Source organism: Xiphophorus hellerii, chromosome 24 (assembly GCF_003331165.1).
Source record: "Xiphophorus hellerii strain 12219 chromosome 24, Xiphophorus_hellerii-4.1, whole genome shotgun sequence".
NCBI lineage: Eukaryota > Metazoa > Chordata > Actinopteri > Cyprinodontiformes > Poeciliidae > Xiphophorus > Xiphophorus hellerii.
The window spans coordinates 11,411,874-11,430,402 of NC_045695.1; the positions used below are offsets into that span (position 1 = coordinate 11,411,874).

General features: G+C 41.8%; 1 protein-coding gene across 2 annotated transcripts in view; it reads right to left on the reverse strand.

Annotated features, from left to right (window-relative positions):
* nbeal1 (neurobeachin-like 1) overlaps window positions 1-18,529 on the reverse strand; it is a 38,895-nt gene that overhangs the window by 8,318 nt on the left and 12,048 nt on the right. Inside the window, exons 12-41 of one of the 2 annotated variants that reach the window (XM_032556799.1) lie at window positions 17,348-17,434; window positions 15,414-15,497; window positions 13,518-13,616; window positions 12,873-13,444; window positions 12,244-12,376; window positions 12,040-12,159; window positions 10,808-11,117; window positions 9,942-10,027; window positions 9,730-9,819; window positions 9,468-9,645; window positions 9,256-9,389; window positions 8,035-8,194; window positions 7,855-7,957; window positions 7,624-7,783; window positions 6,751-6,909; window positions 6,517-6,676; window positions 6,338-6,426; window positions 4,779-5,384; window positions 3,750-3,925; window positions 3,382-3,670; window positions 2,715-3,023; window positions 2,472-2,621; window positions 2,244-2,401; window positions 1,940-2,064; window positions 1,726-1,852; window positions 1,490-1,638; window positions 1,287-1,420; window positions 1,088-1,189; window positions 287-382; window positions 85-209 (exon numbers count right to left, since the gene is read on the reverse strand). In XM_032556799.1, coding sequence (XP_032412690.1) covers window positions 85-209; window positions 287-382; window positions 1,088-1,189; window positions 1,287-1,420; window positions 1,490-1,638; window positions 1,726-1,852; window positions 1,940-2,064; window positions 2,244-2,401; window positions 2,472-2,621; window positions 2,715-3,023; window positions 3,382-3,670; window positions 3,750-3,925; window positions 4,779-5,384; window positions 6,338-6,426; window positions 6,517-6,676; window positions 6,751-6,909; window positions 7,624-7,783; window positions 7,855-7,957; window positions 8,035-8,194; window positions 9,256-9,389; window positions 9,468-9,645; window positions 9,730-9,819; window positions 9,942-10,027; window positions 10,808-11,117; window positions 12,040-12,159; window positions 12,244-12,376; window positions 12,873-13,444; window positions 13,518-13,616; window positions 15,414-15,497; window positions 17,348-17,434 — 5,270 coding nt within the window. The remainder of the gene's footprint in view (window positions 1-84; window positions 210-286; window positions 383-1,087; window positions 1,190-1,286; window positions 1,421-1,489; window positions 1,639-1,725; window positions 1,853-1,939; window positions 2,065-2,243; window positions 2,402-2,471; window positions 2,622-2,714; window positions 3,024-3,381; window positions 3,671-3,749; window positions 3,926-4,778; window positions 5,385-6,337; window positions 6,427-6,516; window positions 6,677-6,750; window positions 6,910-7,623; window positions 7,784-7,854; window positions 7,958-8,034; window positions 8,195-9,255; window positions 9,390-9,467; window positions 9,646-9,729; window positions 9,820-9,941; window positions 10,028-10,807; window positions 11,118-12,039; window positions 12,160-12,243; window positions 12,377-12,872; window positions 13,445-13,517; window positions 13,617-15,413; window positions 15,498-17,347; window positions 17,435-18,529) is intronic. The other variant, XM_032556800.1, reaches the window with a different exon arrangement.

Sequence of the window (18,529 nt, forward strand, 5' to 3'; positions counted from 1 at the left end):
AAGGTACACAATGAGAGGTTGAACTTCATGGAGCTGTGTTCAAAGGTTTTAAGGAGGATACCTCAACAGGAAAATGATGAGTACTTCTCTCTGACTGCTTTAGCATTGCGTTCGTTCTGCACCGCCACCGGCTTCGATAGATCCCTGAACACCCGCGGGTCAGAGAGGTCCAGCTCCTCTGAGCTGTAGTCGGCTAGAATCCAGGGAAACTGGACAAACACACAACATCCCTTCAGATACTCGTGCATCAACAATTTCACCGTGAGAAACCGAGTTCTGAACGTACCACTGGGTACTGCGAGAGGTCGTTGTAGGTTCTGCCTGCAATAGTGTTGAGCTGCATTAAGTAGTCGAAGTTAGAAATTTCTCGGTTCACCCATTTCTGAAACAAGATGAAAAATGTACACTTAGAAACAGAAACTTAATTGTGCGAAGTGTTTCATGTGGTTCTAACTGAATTAGACCTTATTGGTAAAGGTGCACAAATATATAGTAAACCGATTTTTTTTTTTAAATTGGACCTATAAACTTTAGGTGTTAATGTGATATTTAGCTTCTTCAGGCATTTTTTAACCAAATGATGACAGTTTTGCATGTTTCATCAACTCAAATTTAAGACTTTTTAAGACCCCTTTGAATTAAATTTAAGATCTGTATCATGACAGAAATGTAAAAAATTTGTCCAGCCAACTGTCAAATAAATTTGATAGATCAAAAAATCTAGGTAGATAGCTAGCAAGGGAATGTTGGCAGCCAGGTTGTGGTAGCATTAGCTGACTTGAGTCACAGAACAAAATGAAAATGTCTTAGTGTGACTCAAACATTTGCCTGACAGAAAAGTCCCGTGATTAAAAAAATACATAAAATATACAAGATTTGATCTGTCAAGATAAAATTTAATACCTGTGATTAACATATTAAACTTACTTTAAGACATTTTAAGGCTTTTTAAGGATCCACAGACAACCTGACGGGATCATCAAGTTATTTTGCAGCGTGAAACTGAATTTGAATGTGTGTAATTTGATCTGATCCTATATTATATGTTTATATTGCAACATTTAAGTGAAATCAGTTGTTTTTTCACCTGTGTGAGTCCAGAGGCCTTCAGGAGCTCCTGAGGTGACCGGGTCCCATAAAGGCTGAGCGATCGCAGCAGCAGCATGCGGCTGTACACTTTGTTCCTCACCTGTAATAAAAAAACCCAAAACATTTAACAACTCCAATTATTTTTCTAGTTTAAAAAGATAAAGAATGACGTATACACTGCTAGTAAATTGTATTACCTCTTTTTTAAAGTTCAGGAAATAATTGGTTTGGTCAATGAGGAAGATTTCAAGAGCTGAGCGACGCAGGTTGTATCGTCGGAGGTGGACCTCCCGGATCTGTGATAGCGGCCATTTAAAGTCGTGGCCCACTCCTTTAAAGAAACAGATGATTAAATCAAGAAGTTAACTTAGTTTTTCCACAGGTTACGTCTTCTCCTCACCCTCCTCCTTCTCCTGGCTGCTGTCATAGAAGTAGATGTGCTGAGTGGTGAGCTCAAGGCGGCCTGGGACGACGTCCACCACCGTCACCAGCTCACAGTCCTCCCACAACACCATTTTCTCCTTCTGACCCACCTCCTCTGCTTCGGCCCTACAGGATACAGCAGAACAATACAGACACATCAACATTGTATCTCAATTTCTATTATTCATAAAGATGTTCGGTTATTTATCTGACTGGTTGCTAGTGGCAGCAGGGTCGTCCTCCGGCAGATCCAAGATGTCGTCCTCCAAGTCGCTGACTTTAACTTGCTTCACAGCTTCTAGGAGCAGAGACTCTGGATTCACACGCTGCTGATGGACGCCTGAGCAGAACGGAGAGAGAAGACGGGATAAAATCTGACTGGACTGACTCAGGCGACGTCACAATAACGAGGACACGCTTGTCTTACCCAGGTTGTCTCTCAGAGCGCTGGCCTCTCGGTGAGGGTCAAAGTTGTAATTGCGAACCAGCTTCAGCCTCATTCTGGAGAAGTTTTCAGCACTGGACACTCTCCAGTGCGTCTCGTCTTGTAGTCTATTGGAAACGGTTCAGAAATGAGGAATCACTAGAAGCTTCACAATTGCAGAAATTTGTGGATTTAAAAAAGCTTCTCCAAATTCCAGACATGTCTGCAGTTCATTCAAGCATAAGACTTTCAGCTTTTTGATTTTTAGAAGATGAAAGGAGGAAAAGTGCAGAGAAGCGTAGTGTACCTGTCAGCCCATGGACCCCTTTCACACACCAAACCCCGCCGCGCTGCCTTCCACTGCCTGAGGGTGGCGTTGTTTTGGCTGTGTTGCTGCTTCAGCATGTTGTTGTAGCGCAGGTTTTCTTGCCGGCTGCGGCGCGAGAACGGCTCCACAAATTGTTCCTAGTGGCAGAAAGGACATCGGTGAGTTTCTTGTTTCGTTTTCATCGTGTCGTCGGAACGGTCGGCTCACCTGGAAGCGGATCTTGCTCTCTCCTCTTTCCCTTTCCCTCTTGTGCAAGCTGACCATGAAGGCCTCATAGCACTCCTTCCAGTACAGAGCCATGGTCTCATGACCCTGACTGAACATCTCAATTTCATACTGCTTCATGTACGGAATGATCTGCAGTCGGCAAAAACAAAAGATCGTGTTTATTTTTGCATCACGACTCATGAGAAATAAATTCCTTAGCAGCAGAGAATCTGAGTTTCGTACGTATTTGTCGAGGTAGACGCGCCACTCGGGCGAGTTGCAGTACAGCTTGAAGTCCTCGAAGAAAGACGGGCTGCCGTTGGTGTCTGGCAGCTGAGGCAGGTGCAGCTCCATGTAGAGGAGGCGGTGGACTTTGGAGAGCAGCGTCCGGAGAACCGGAACCAGGAAGGAGTAGGTCTCCTCGGTTTGCTCTTGGATGGTTCGCCGCAGGATTCCCTCCAGCTTCCCCAGCAGGTAGCAGGCCTCGTCCTGACTTGACACTTCTTTAGTTTGCAGGATGCCGTTCAGTTTGGCTGAGGCCAACGCACACACCTGAGAAAGATTTAGGTCATTATTTATTTTATTTAATTCATATAAAGTTTAAAATCAACATGACATAAGCAAAAGATTTGAAGACATTTTATTTGAAAGGGTGACCTGACATTGTTGCAGTGCATTTTTCTGTAAATAATTACACTTTTAATGTGAAATTACATTAAAAGTGTCAACTTTGCATTAAAACTGAATTACTTACTTCCTGACAAAAGTTACACACATTTATAAAGACTCCATGCCAGTCTTATAAAGTGTTACTGTTTTGAATGAAAAGGAGGAGTTGTATTTTTTACCCCTTCTCTCAACCATTCATAGTTATATTGGATTAAATTTCTAAATATGAAGAAAAATTCACCTCTGTGTCTTCCTGAGCCATGAAGCCCAGTAGGAGTCTCAGTCCAACTTGGGAAAGCTGGAACCACTGGGTTCCAGCAGAGTACCACACCATGAGGCAGTCCATTAGTGTCACAGCTTCTTCTAGCACCTTATCGGTCCACAGCGCCGGGTTGACCAAGCCCTCCGCCTGGAGGAAGTCCTGCACGATGTGAAGCAGGCGAACGGCGTTCTCAGTGTGCTGTGGTAGCGAAGCAGCCGAGGCTTCCCGGTTATCAGTCACCGCCCACTCCAGCATGCGCTCCAAGAGACTAGAGAACAATGAAGCAACAGTTAGTGAGGTTATCCTTCAAAGAATATTGGATATGATTCCCTGGACCGGATGCTGACCTGAGCTTGATCTGGTCGACAGGAAGCAGCAGCTCGTTGGCAGTCCCCAGTTTGGTGAGAGCTGAGAACGCCTGGCCGCGCTCCAGCCACGCCGAGTCGTCCGAGCCCTCGACTCCTCGCCACATCACGCACAGGACGATCTCCAGCAGCATGCTGCAGAGCTCCTCCTCCGCCCTCTACAGGGCGACAAGAGACGGACATTTCCTCACTGTATCATTAAATGAAGCTCCTTTATGGTACAGTTACACCAGAGAACATTGAAACTATCCTGCTGGTTTTCTACTGACTTCTGGTGAAATCCCTAAAGGGCGCAGATGAAAGTGAACAGTGATTCCCTGAGGAAGCAGTGACCTTTCATTCACTGTGATGGAAGCTCTTGCTGTTTAACACAGTCATGAAAATGTCCAGTATTAGCTAAAACGCTAATGTTAGCTAAAATGATGTCAGTAGCATGTGAGCTATCTCTAGCATGTTGACTAACACTGACTTACTCCGTGATTTAGTATGAGAAGTTTAGCATGTATATACAAATGAGCTAAAATGTTAGCATGAAGGCTATTGCTAGCATGCCAATGAACTGCTTTGTTTGCATTTCTGTAGTAGGCCTAGTTAAAGTATATTTAACTCTGAACCAAGATGTGTTTCTATGAAAAGTTGGAGGCGATATTCCCCAATGAACTTCCAGTTGTAACTGCAACAAGATAAAGTTTCATACTTATTAAAGAGGAATTAATACACACCAAATCTAAAATTATTCTAAAAACTACTCATAATTTTCCTCTCCGTAATTATGAACTGATGTGTGTTGTTTATCCCAACAATACACAACAAATGTTTTGGCTATTATGTGACAAAAAGTGAAAAATTGGTGTGAATACTTCTTGTAAGGCAGTGTAACATTTAAGCAATCCTGGAATACTGAATACACAAGTTTGACTTGGATGAGAATAATTTCAAAGATCAAAACAGAAATAAAAATAACCTGGAATCAGTTTTAAAAAGTCCAAAAATTAATCTGTCTGATCTCACCTCGACGTTGTTGAAGGATTCCCCCAGTGAGATATTGTCATTAAAGAGGAATCCGTCTTCAGTAAAGGAAGATGTTGGCTCTTTATCCCCAGAGCTCCCAGGGAGAGGTTTTGTCGTTTCCAGGGGCGACGGCGTACTGGGCATGCTCCCCGGCGTTTGGTTGCCGCTTTCTGCACCCTCAAAGGCCTGAAGGTGCGACAGATCCAACGTCAAGCCCCCCGATTTACCCAGCACCCACGGCTTGACCGGCAGCTGCGGCTCGGTGGAGGCACAGGAAGACGGCGTGTCCAGCAGCGAGATGACATCTCCATTGTCCAGGCTGTCCACGGAGCGGGCGTCTCCCACGCTGAGTCGGTCGTCCTCAAGGCGGTCCAGGCGGCTGCTGCTGCCCGTCCGCGGCCTCCTTTCCAGCGGCAGCTCCAGGCGGTTATTGCTGCTGCCGCCGTTACGGTTTAAGTCGAAACTGCAGGTGCTGGCTGTATCGGAGCTGCGCATGGTAAGGGACCCCTCGCCTCGCAAGTACAGGCGCATGAGCGTGTCCTGCCAACACTGCTGCTTGGAGATCTGATGGGCGGCGTCCTGTTGGGACTGAAGCAGCTGGTACACCTGAAGACAGGAGGTAAGGGGTTAAACTTTAAGAGTAACCTCTCTTAAAGGAGGGGCAGTATTATGTATTTTCCAGCCACTTAGCGCCATTTTAAAGCGCAATAAAGAAACTATGTCACCTTTAGTTGTTACAAATCAATTAATCAAGAGTATTTGTGCAGCACATTTCAGCAACAAGGCAGTTCAAAGTGCTTTACATCATAAAAACACAAAAATCAACAACTGAAATATCAGATTTTCCAAGTGCCGTCATTACACATCAAAATGTTGGTCAATATTTCATTTATTATGATTCCTAAGCAACTCTAACAGGCGGGTTTTTAATCTAGATTTTCAGCTGTTTTACAATTTTCTGAAAGTTTGACCCAGATTTGTGATGCATAAAAGCTGAAAGCTGTTTCTCCATGTTTTGTTCTGGTTCTTTTAAGTCAAATCATATGTGACTTAAAAGAAACTTGACTTCATAATTTAACTCCATGAAATTGGGCCTCTGTCTCTTTAAAAACGCCTGCTCTTTCTGAAACTCCGCCTTCAGGAAGTCATCACTACATGGCTCCTTTATTAACCCTTTAATAACATTTCTACCAGCGTTAAACGGAGAAGTAGTTCCTATAATGAGCTCAGCAGATGTGTAGATCCACCTGGTGTTTGCTTATTGCTGCTGGCTAGTCTGAAGGAGTTGAGTGGGGGAGGAGCTGCGTCTCGAAGGCGGGGCTAGTTCCACACAGGTGTTTTACACAGCTGAATGGTTGCCATAGAGATTAAAGGATTTCTCAAACATGCATAAAAGAATCAAGGCAACACTTCAAGAATGTCCTTTTTGAGAAAATAAAATTATAACATGATATAAATCTCAAAAATCTGATTTGACAAAGTACTGCCCCTTTAACTATTTAAAGCGATGCATATACATCACAATGTCATCAACAAACTGAGTTAGCGGCATTTCTTACCCTCTTGCAAACAATCAGGCGCACACCTGGCCCGGCCCGGTGTGTGAGCTGCACCAGAGCCATCAGGTCCTTGTAGTTCACAACTTGATCTGCAGAGTTGAACATTTGAGTTTAGTTAATTTGAATAAACATGTTAATTGACCATCTTCGGATAAACCCAAGTAAAAGTGGACGCTGACCCGTATGGAGGATCTGGTTGAGGAGGCAGCGGATCAGGGTGGGAGTGATGTGAAGCTCAGAGAAAACGAGCGACAGCCCCGTATAGCCAGCCTCCCTCAGGCGCAGCCGCTGCTTGTTCCTCTCATAAACCCGGTCGCAGCGCAGCATCCGCTCAAACAGCTGCACAGACGACACCACAAACTCACAGCATCTCTTAAAAGTAGCTCCCTCCTTCCTGGGTGGAGTCTACTCACCTTGAAGACGAGCTCCCTCAGTCGGTCTGAGTGCTTGTTGTTGAGCAGAAGCGTGTAGCAGGAATCTGCTGCTGCAGGCTCAAAGAGGAGCAGGAAGAGCTGGTCTTTGGCCGGGCTGCTCTGCAGGAGGCTGAGCAGCATCTCCAGAAGGCTGCACAGCTGCAAACAACACAACCAAACTAGGAATGACCAAACCTGTCGCAATAAATCTATCAAAAAAATCCCTACTGGTGGTTTTGCTCTTTTTTTAAAACCTACCGATTAATATTTTTTGAAGGGCAATTTTGTTTACAGAGATGTTATAATCCATTATATTTATGGTTTTTAGTTGTTTTGAATGTTTCAAACGTCCAAGTCTTGGGTTATTTATTGTTTAGAAAGTTTATTGGTCTTTGAGAGAATTAACTAGAATTATTATTATTCCATTATATTACTTGAAAATGAGTTTTTTATTGCAATAATTTATCATTGAGCAAATTATGTAACTGTGACAGGCCTAGAATGATTTTAGGTACAGTATATGAATGAACAGGGTTTCAGTTTAAGACTATTTTTTAAAATTCAATACCTACTTAAAACAGAAATCGTAACTAAGCAAATAAAATATAACTTTATCAACTTATACAGCCTATTTCTATTTTTCTCCGACATGTGACTAACCAGTTTTAGTTAACTTCAGTAGTAATATTCAATTATAAATGAACAAAAACACTAAAGCTGGGGTTTATTTTGTAATCATAATTACAGAAATAAATGTAGATTATTATGCATCTGGGTAATAATCCGTATCAGGGTAAAGTTGCTTAAAACAAAAGTTGAGAATTTAACCTCCGATGTAAGAAACTCAGCAGTTAGAGATCTGAATAAATTCACCTGGTCTTCATCTCCAATGGCAGCAATGTATCCCAGAATGCTGTGCATCTCTTCCTGCAACATGCCCTTGCTGATGTAATACTTGACGAGGCCACAGAGAGACGCTCTGATGGTCCGAACGTCATCGTCGCTCAGGTCGTTCTCCTTGTTGGCGTTCTTCCTAAAGCGCGGCGCAGATGATAATCAGCTTTTCCAGACTGAAACAGAAACATCTAAACTTCTGCAACGTACCCGTAATACAGCCGCATGGTGTCCAGCAGAAACTGGACTCCATATTTCTTCCTGAACTGCTTCCTGTCGTCCTTGATGACGGTGGACATGTACTGGATGTGACCTTGGGGAAAACAGGGAAACGTTCAATCGGGAACACGCCTCCCTCTTCCCAGAGCAGGTAAACCATCCAGGCCTCACCGATGCGCAGAGGGAAATCTCCTTTGTTCCAGATGTTGAAGTTGAACAGCAGATGTGAGTGGATCTGCTGCAGCAGAGCCTGGTTCTTCTCATAGGTCACCTGCTCAATCAGCAGCTGCACAGCGACCAGCACGCTGACGTCCACATGACCCGCTGGAAGCTGCAACCAAACAAAGCAACATCCGGTCCATTAGCTTAACTCTACACACTTCCTGATTGGCACAAAACGAACCATTTAAGACACAAACAGGAGCACATGAAACACAAGCCGAGGTACCAAACTAGAGCTTTATAAGGCAATGTGAAACCCAAGAAACAAGATAAAGAACAAGCAGGAGAAGGAAAACACATCAGTGTTTTATTTGGATCGTTACCAGTCACTGGGTGTGGCCAACTCTACCGAAAACAACTTTCACCACATCTGAGACGCTTTAATTTTTATCTGCGTCTCTGTGGAGGCTTTTATTTTCCCATAGCAACAATACTTATAGAAACATGTCTATATCGCTGAACAAACAAACAGAGCGGCAATTATACCAGACAAAGGATAGAAAAGGATCAGGCAGAAAAAAAAAGAGGCGAGGACAAAAAGTCTGAATTCCTGTAAATTCAAGGCACAAGAAAGTACTTTATCACTTAATTCAAAGTACTCAAACTTAAACTAACACATTCTGAACTGGGAAAAAAGCAAAAAAGCTTTTTTTTTAGTTAAGTTATGACTTTAATGGCTGTTACTTAAAAACACTTCAAATTATATTAGCCTATGTGTTTCTTGATAGGAACAATCAGAAGGTTCTTCTGTTTCTGTGTTTGGATGCATCTCAGTCCAAATGGAGCCAAAAATGTAGTCATTGACTTGATTTACTCTTTGTTTCCCCTCATAGAAAGAACACCTGACCCAGTTCTTTTGGATCAGTACTAAAGTTTCCTTCCAAGCTGGTACCACTAACATTTTAGACATCAGTTCTGTGTACTCTGTTTTTATAACTCACAGAAAGTGGCTTTTTTTTTCTTCACATGAATAACTGCTAAACTTTAATCAAATGTAAAATACGTGGATTGAACTTCACTATATGTAACTAAATCTGACAGTAGGGATTTTAGTGGTAATTTGAACTGAATTAAATTCTGTATTTGCTGCAACTTGGTGCTAAATAAACTGAAATTACACCAAACTGTAAAAAAGAACATATTTTTGTGAACCAGTTCTTATGCAGGGACCTTTTGTAGCAGGACTCCCAGCGTTCCCACGCCGTACGAGTGAAGCAGGTTCTCCTGGTTGATCGGGTGTCTCTGCAGGAAGTGCTTCAGCACCAAAAGGAAAGTGGCCACCAGGTTCTTCTCCAGACGCGCCTCTGTGATGGAGAAGAAATTACGTTTCTGTCAACATGTCGCAACACGCCGCCTTCCCTGCACAGACTGTCAAAACAGACCTGAAGCTCTGTTGGATGGAAGAATGACCCAGTCCCCGTCAGCTGGGGTGCTCACATCTGGCGTGATGAAGTCTGATGCAGCTGCAGGATCGGCGCTCTGCTGGTCAGAGGTCACGGAGGTCAGCTGCTCCAGAACTGGGAAAAGCACTGGCAGCCCACCGACACAGTTGATCATATCCTGTCCCACACACACAAAAAAGCAGAAACCTTAGTAAACCTTTTAAAAATGAATTCTGTTAGAATAAAAATGCGTCGCTCTAACCTTTATGTCCCAGTTGACCACTTTGTTCCCAGTCAGACGTCCGTGCAACGCGTTGGGAGAAAGGTCGAGACAGATGGGATTTCTACAGGCCTGTCGACAGGAAAGGGAACATCTGGTTCATATGTGGCACTTTGTTTAATCTGCATTATCATTTTGATGAACTCATGTAATCCCAGGATTTAAAGATCTGAGAGGAAAAGAGGTTCGGTCACCTTGGGTGAATAATGCAGCAGCAGTTTGGCTGAAATGTCACCGAGTTCTGATTCCTGGGCTTTAAATGGAGAGACGCAGTTAGGACCTGGAAGTATCAAAGAAAAAGAAACAAAAATCCTCTTTAATCTTTGTTTGCAGTTGTTGTCATCACAGTTTTTATTTTCCATTTTGCAATCCGTAACGTTTTTCTCCGCAAGATTGTCCAGATCGCACTTTCTAGAGTTCTGTTTTTTTATTTTATCATTTAAATACTAAAATTCAAAATCAATGTATCAAAAACATTCCTGCAGTGAGCTTTACATAGGAAGGAAGGAAAGAAAGAAGGAATCAATGAACGAAAGAACTGACAAACGCAGAAAAAACGAGGAAAAAAAACAAGAAACTAAGGAAGGAAGAAACGAAAGAAAAAACAAAGAAAGTAGGAATGGAAAGAAGAAGAGGAGAAAGGAAGGATGGAAAGGAGGGGGAAAAGAAAGAAGAAAGAGGCATGGGAGTAAGGAAGGAATTTAGGTATCAAGAAAGAAAGAAAAGAAGGGAAGGAAAGAAAAGGGAAGAAAGAATGAAGGATGTAAGGAAAAAAGACGAACAAAAGAAGGGACAAATATTATAAAGGAAGGTAGGAAGGTAGGCAGGACAAAAGGAAGGAAAAAGCAAGGAGAGAAGAACAGTTGATAAAAAAGAGAAAACACAAAGAAGGATAGAAGAAAACACAAAGAAGGACACAAGGAAGAAAAGGAGAGGTAGAAAATGAACAGAAGTGTACGAGAAGACGAAAGTAAGAAGCGACACAAGGAGGAAGCAGCTAATATCTTGGCAACGTGAGAGAGAATAAAGCCTGAAAATAAACGCATCACTTCCTGCCTACCGGCGCTGCAGATGGCCTTGATGTGCGCAGGCTGCAGCGGCTCATGAAACACCATGACGCTCCCCAGCTGGCCCTGCAGCGACGTGGGGCTGCCCCACTCGCTGTCCTGCGTCCCGGCTGAGATCAGCTTGGTGACCGACTCGGTTTTCCCGCCCAGCAGCCCGCCCCACGCTTGCGGCGACAGGATGCCGCTCAACGAGGAGCGAGCGGTGGGCGTGGCGGCGGAGGAGAAGGGCGGGTCGGGGATCTGCGAGGGGGGGGGGGTGGTGGTGCGTTGGCCGGCGGAGCCGATGCAGCAGGAGATGAACGGCTGCAGACGGAGAACAAAAAAATACACAACCATTTAAAACAGAATCATATTCACAACCTTTAAAATGTGTAATTTTAGTTTAGTTTGCACATTAAAATACAGATTAGGAAAAGAATATTAGGAAAAAAATTATGAAAAGTCAAATGGGCTTCATACAAAGAGCAAAAAACATAATACAATCCTTCATGAGTTGATTATAAATTTATGAAATACAATCAATTATTATTTATTCATTTATTTCGAAAAGATCAAAGTAAAAGAAGAAAGAAAACAATAAAATAAGAATTAAATTATCAAGCCCAATTGACATGTAATTTTACATTATCTGTTTGAAAAGGAGCAGGTCGAAGATACAAGATGTTATGATTTTCTGCTCATCAACTTACAAACATTTAAATCTCCAAACACCAAATAAACTTAAATTATTTCCACATGACACTTAAATCTGATATTCTCAAGAATATGTAACAATTCATACCTAATCTAATTAGTAGGGACGTACCGATCCACGTTTTTCATTTCTGATTCAGATATTTGAGGTTTAGTATCAGAAAAATACTAAAATACAGAAAAACAGCTGAACTGACAAAATGTTTCGCAGACGTAAATGTACCAAATTACAAATTAATAATTCACTACACTTAAATACACCAGCAGCTTCACGAGCTCGGTCCAACATGTAAAAGCAAAATGCAGAAAAGCGTTAAAATGGCTCAGAAAGTGCAATCAGGAATACTAAATATAATGTAAAATAAATAATAAAGCACCAAGCATAGAATTAGACTGAATAGATCTGCCCTTAATGATCTAGAATTGTTTGCAATATCGTTACCGATGCAGGTATTAGCATCAGATTGGTGCATCTCTACTAATTAACGTCTCCAAGGTGATTTAGTGTTTAGTGATGTAGTTTTGATCTCACCTCTGTCATGATGGGGTACTTGAGGGGGGCGGACAGTTTCTGCTGCCCGTCTACATAAATGTAGACGAGGCTCTGTCCAAACGGCCTCTTCCCGGGTACGTGCACCACTCCGATGCTGTGCTGCAAAACACAAATCACAGCACCTTTAATTCCGTGGCACACTGCTGCTCTACTGTTAGGAAGTTAAATTTTCAGCCGCCGTACCCAGAGCGAGTCGCAGAAACAGTAATCCGGCAGCATCACTGTGACGTACTCCTTCTTTGTGCACACAGCCGCCACCAGAACCCCCGCTGAGCTGATGAACGCCTCGAAGCCTGTTCCTCCAGGGGTGAAAAAGCTGGAAAAAAATGTAGCAATAAGATAAAAATAGCAAAATTGGACAATAGCAAGTCTATAATGTAGAGGTTTATTTTACAGGATACATTTAAAATAGTGAGAAAACAAAAAGCAAACCAATAAAGTAAAAATAGCAGAAGAAATTGTGGAGAAACAACAATCAAGTAATAATAATGACAACAATAATAATAAATCAAGAAATTATCTGAGAGGCAGATAAATGTAGACCACAATCATAATACATAAATAAAGTAAGGATCATATAAAATATATACCAAATGTTATTTTCCCTTGAAATGTGTTCAATGAGTAAATTATTCTAATGTGTCAGACTGATTGTGGTCCTTATTCATAAATTCAAATTCAAATATACTTTATTAAGCTCAGAGGGAAAATAAATGTTGTTGTAACTCATTAATACAGATTCTTCAAAGAGTTATTGAAGACGGTGATGGCTGTTGGCAGGAAAAGTTTTCATAACTGTTTCATTTCCTGACCTGTAGAGCTGCTTCCGTTTGTCTTTGCTGAGCGGACCCAGTTGGTCCTGGTCCAGAGACAACCAGGCGTGGAAGCTGAAGGCGGACCCGGGCCAGCGCTGCACCGTGGGAACAACAATCCCTGCCATGCTGGGGGACAGGTCGAAGTACTGCATGGCATTCTCCAGTCCCTGCTTGCGGACCATGGTGAGCAGCGCCCTCAGGGCCGGGGCGACGTACGGATGAGCTTGGCTGGACTCTGGGGTTCTGAGGAGGCGGATGAGTCCCAGCAGCTCCCTGCCGCTCAGAGACTGGGAGCCCAGTGAGCCCAGCAAGCCGAACAGGCTTTCAGCGCAGGCTCTGTGCAGACGCCCGTGGTGCTCCAGGGCGGCCAGGGCTCTCACCACCATGGCGGCGTTGACGCAAGTGGCGCGCGTCTGGCGGTTGAGGCAGCAGAGGCGGCGCAGCCAGTCGGCCGTGAAGAGCTGCAGTTCGGGCGAGTCCAGCTCCGGGAGCCACTGGACCAGCAGCAACAGCGGCTCCACGTTGCTGATCCCCAGGAGCCCCACTGAGGTGTGTTCCCCCTCCACCGACTGGACGGCGAGCAAAGACAAAGAGAGTTCAGAAGAGAAACGAGGTCCAGTCAAAGTAAATACACAAACTCACCATGTTCATCAGCTCCTTGAGCAGGAGTCGAGACGGCTGGCCGAGCGAGATCAGAACTTCGTACAGGTGATTGTAGCCGATCCTTTCCTTGAAAACCTCCTGGAGACACAACAGAGCAACCGCTGATGAGTCCACCCAATAATAAGGTCCGATTTGTAAATGACGTCTCATTGCAGCACCCTTCATATTTATTGGCACTCCAGGTTAATGGTGCGTTCACTATTGAGTGTCATCTGGATTACATTCAAAGTCTAAGTGGAGCTGAGGGCCATTGCGGCGCCATTTGAACCGTTTGGAGCGTTTGATGAGTTCAACTCTCCACATAGACTCTGAACGTAAACCAGACGCGCCTGACGCTCAAAGCGCATTTGGTGTGAACGCGCCATCACTGTGACTAATACTGCCTTTGTTGAAAATATCCAGTATCAGCTAACATAATGTCAACAGCATGTGTGCCATCACACTCGCTCCATTCAGCATGTTAAAATAAACATTTATAACAAAATTAGCTAACATGCTAATGCTAGCATGAGAGCTACAGCTAGCATGGCAATATTTGTTCTCCTGAGCTCCAAATAAAAGTATATTAGCGTGTTAGAATGAGCTCATGACCTTGGCAGCATTGATGCGAGAAGTGTGGGTTTGTTGGTTGTCCTATTAACAATCCCAAAAATAAAAGTATCCTTAGAAGCTAAATATAAACACTCAAGTATTTTGACTGTAAGTCCAAACCTTAATTTGAGTCCATTTGTGCAGCAGGGAAAACTCCCATGTATTGTTTTTAATGAGCACTGGGTTCCTGAACACATTTATTGCTGCCCAATTTAGATCATCTCTGTGGTTTTCTACATGATTTAGCTCTTTGGACTGAGATGGCCATTACAGAAGGTTGATTTAATGTCTACTAAACCAGTTCCTTCATGATTTAGCCATGTGTTTTAGATTATCCTCTTGAAAGAGCCAACTACCAGTTAGCTGGCAAAGCCCACCAGACGTCTATTTACTTGTGTTTCATTTCTGTGTCGGGATTTCAAAGCGTTGCACTCTAACAAGTTCCCAGAGGATTTGGAAGAGAAATAATCCCACAACAGATCCTCCACCGTATCTCTAACTCTGGATTGAGCACATAAACCCTCAACTTAATGTTTAGAATTTGGAGCATTTGCACTATTTAAAATCTAAGGTGGAAACTTTCAATGCTGTCTCACAAAAATACATTTTTTAAAACAAAATAACTTCTTTCATCCCCATTTTAAACTGTTTGAACGGCAACAAAAAGTAACAACCCTGCAGAAATAAAAAATAAACATTCTAATCCTATTACATTATGATATTTAACAGCAGTAAGAGCAATCATCAGTTTTCCTTTAAGTCTGAAAATTAAATGCTTAAAAGTTGGCTTTTTTGTGCATCCGTATATGTAATGTATGTCTTATTAAAATATTGGGAATTGCTAATAGAAAACCTAAATATATTCGAATTACTGTGGAAAAATAAACCGTTCCTCACAAAATCGATTTAGTAAATACATTTTTTTGATCCACAGAAAATGCATTTATCATTTTTTGAATCAATAACACATAATCACTTATGGAGACCAATAAACTTTTGTGTAAATGGGATGTTCTCTTGTCTTTTTGCTTTTGAAGAGTGGCTAAAACAAACGGATCGGTGTCTCATCATATTTCTACCCCAAAGAAACAGGAAGTAATTCATTAGCAATTAAAAGTTCCTAGACACTTTATCAACTTATAAAGTAAAACTCCAATATATCCAGCGATATCTATTTGAGTGGTTAAGAGATTTATAAATGTACTGAGTGTAAATCTGGCTGCATCATGCTGTGGGGTGGCGACAAACATGGAGAGCACCATATATCCTCTAAGTGAGACAGACCTTAGCAGCTGGGGATTTATGCATAACCGTCGTCAGGGCTTTGATGGTGGCTACCGCTAACGAGTCAAGGCGTCCCTGAATCACCTGAAAACAAGCAAACATTTCAGTTACTCACTCCAACTTCTTCCCATAAAAAGAGAAACTAGTGATGTCATATTTTTTATTACAAACAGATGTTATGAATGAGCAAGCATGCAGAGAATAAAAACAATCCACTGATTTAGGCCCTGACATAAAATAGACATGTAGCGATGCCTTTGCGTTTGATTCAGACGATGTGAGAGGAGTGAGTAAAATCATCAATAAATGGATTTTAGCCGCCATTGGTCGCTGCAGTAGGAGCTGGCATCAAAACCCCTACTGCAGATAAATGATGTCTTTCTGCTCCAGGTGAAAAGAAAAAAAAGAATAGAGGCGTGACTGGAGCAGGAAGATAACGCCAACCACAAGAAAGTAGAAGTATCTCCCCGACAACATGAACACACTCAGCATGCAGCCCACAGACCCAAGCAGGAGGCAAACACACCCCTCATCCAAACAGAGAAAGACTTGGACCAGTTGGACTGGGAGTCATCATCAAACCACTGGATTTTGCACACAAGCCCATTGTGACAGAACTCCAGGTGAACCCAAGACAATGTGAAAGGGAGGAGGGGGAACAAACTGAAAAATGGTGGTGAAGAAGGCAAACAAGTCACTCCACAGCAAGAAACCACAACTGCAGCGCTGCTCAGAGCTAAACTTCTGGTTCTCTTCTCACAACAACTTTTAAACCTGAATTTCTGCTTCTGACACTGGATACCAGCAAACACCTGATGTTTTACACCTGGCGAGTCACATCAGAGTACGTTCCTCTGAAGGCTTTCACACAAATGGATAAACTGACTCTAACTAAGTAGGTTTGGTTTAGTTCATTCTTGAAATAAGATGAAACTTTTCAGCTTGTTTTAAGTCAATAAATCCATAATACTGATGAAAAAGTTGCAGTTCCTCTGGCAAATTATTTTCACTTAGCATAATTGCCTGTGAGGCTAATGATAACACTGTCAACAGGCAAGAAATTGTCTGGTATTTTTCAACTGTTTTAGGGTCATTTTGATGAGCTGAATCCAAAAATCACATTGGTTTTGCTCCAACATTTAATTAATACAAATTTTTCCTCCTAAAACCTTTTTTGAATGAGAAATACTAACGGAAATGAACTGATAATGTCATAAACATTTAATCAGTTTAGTCAGAAGATCAAATTAGAATAAAAACATGACCTGATTGAGAAAAACAAATGTCATTTTTTGGATTCAGAGGTGCAAAATAGACCTTATTCAGTTGAAAAAACATAGACAACTTCCAAAAAATATTTTTTGTAACCCAGTGTAAGTCATATTTTAACGTTTTTGAAAAAAAAAAAAAAAATAAACATGAATAAAATATGGAAAATAATACAGATTTTGGATATTAATTGATGTTGTGATAGGCTGAAGACATGCAGATATTTCAATTTGGCCAAAATATGATTTAATTATGCTATGACGCTTAAGTTATAACTACTAGCTTTTCATCAATTTTAAGGAGGTACTGAGTTAAAACTCTTCTATAAAGTTAATTGTAAGTTAGTTTTGTCCTTTTTCAAGTGTACTAGAAACTAGACAAAAATACTTGGCAAGATTTTGTTTTTGCGAAATCTAAAACTTACATTACAAAGCAACAAATTAGAAACTGTGGAAATAATCAAAGGAAGACCTGTTTTCTCTCTTAGAAACCTTCGTTTTTATCCTTTAGAAAATGAAACAAGGACCAAAGGATGCTAAGCTAACAACATGAAGAGAGTTATCCTGTGAAGCATGGCAGCTGGACAGTCTTGCTGTGGAGTGGCATGGTGGGATTTGGCAGCAGCAGATGAGGATGAGGGCAAGGGGGACTTTTCTCGGCGGTACCTGAGTGTCCCTCTCTCCTGTCTGTAACCTGTTGTTGGTTATATCTTTCTGGTCCTTGTCTGCCGCCGTGCACCTAGCATTAACCAGCTGACACACAACAGGCAACATGTCAACTCAGTGTGAGGGAAGAGGAGGCAAAAAGAAGGAGGAGACGATGAGAGGGGGGAGGTTTAGAGGATGGAAAGGAGGAAAAAGTGAGAGGTTAAAAGCGGTGAACTTCCGCAGGGTGTCGGTGATCCGGCCTTGTGAGAAAATAAACATGCACGGTGTTGCAAAATGCTCCCGCTAACGCTGAACCTTTAACAAGACCGAGGTCAGACACAGAAAGAGATTTTCAATTCAAAAGATCTAACAGTCACAGTCAGAAAGAGAAAAAAGAAAGCTGGAAGTTCATTCTAAACATTTTGTCATTAAAACCTGGTCTGGGCGATACAGCTTCGAAATTAAATCTCCAGTTTTTTCATTTCAGATCTGATCTGATTTTAATCTATTTTTCATTTCTATTTTTCATTAATTATGAGATTACAGTCTGAATTTTAGCTGGAAAAGTTGCAATTTTGCCAGGAAAAAAACAGTTTTGCTGAGAAAATTTAAAGTTATCAGGATCTGAAGTAACCAGCTCAGTTTGTGTCGTTCATTCTTAAAAACACAGAGTTGTTTTAAAGTCCTGTATTGATAATTTAATGTTGATGTGTTAAAAGATTAACTATTTCTATTCAGCATTATTTCTAAAACTCATAGCAAATGCTCAACATTCCTCATTTTAATTTTCTGCTATTTTTTGTGTTGGGAGTCATAAAACGTTTACTGTCCTGATTTTATTATTTGATTCTTTTAATTAAAAACTAAAATCTTAACCTGACCCTAACATACTGAAGCAGAGTTGACCTGAATTCAATGTCCAGATGAATAGAAGCTGTAAAACACGCTTGTCAGACAAGATGGCGGTAGACGTCACTCTGAACCAAAAATTAAACAAAACTTCTGTCGATCAATAAAATCGATTTATCGCCCAGCCCTGTTAAAACCACAGACATGGATTTAAATTTGTGGTTGTAGTGAGAAAATATTATTTCATGAACTATTTAACACTGTTGATGTTTTGCCCCGTTAAATCTGAAATACCACACAGTAAATGTAAATTCTGGTTATTTTTGGCTGCTCTGAGCTGCGTCTCCAGGC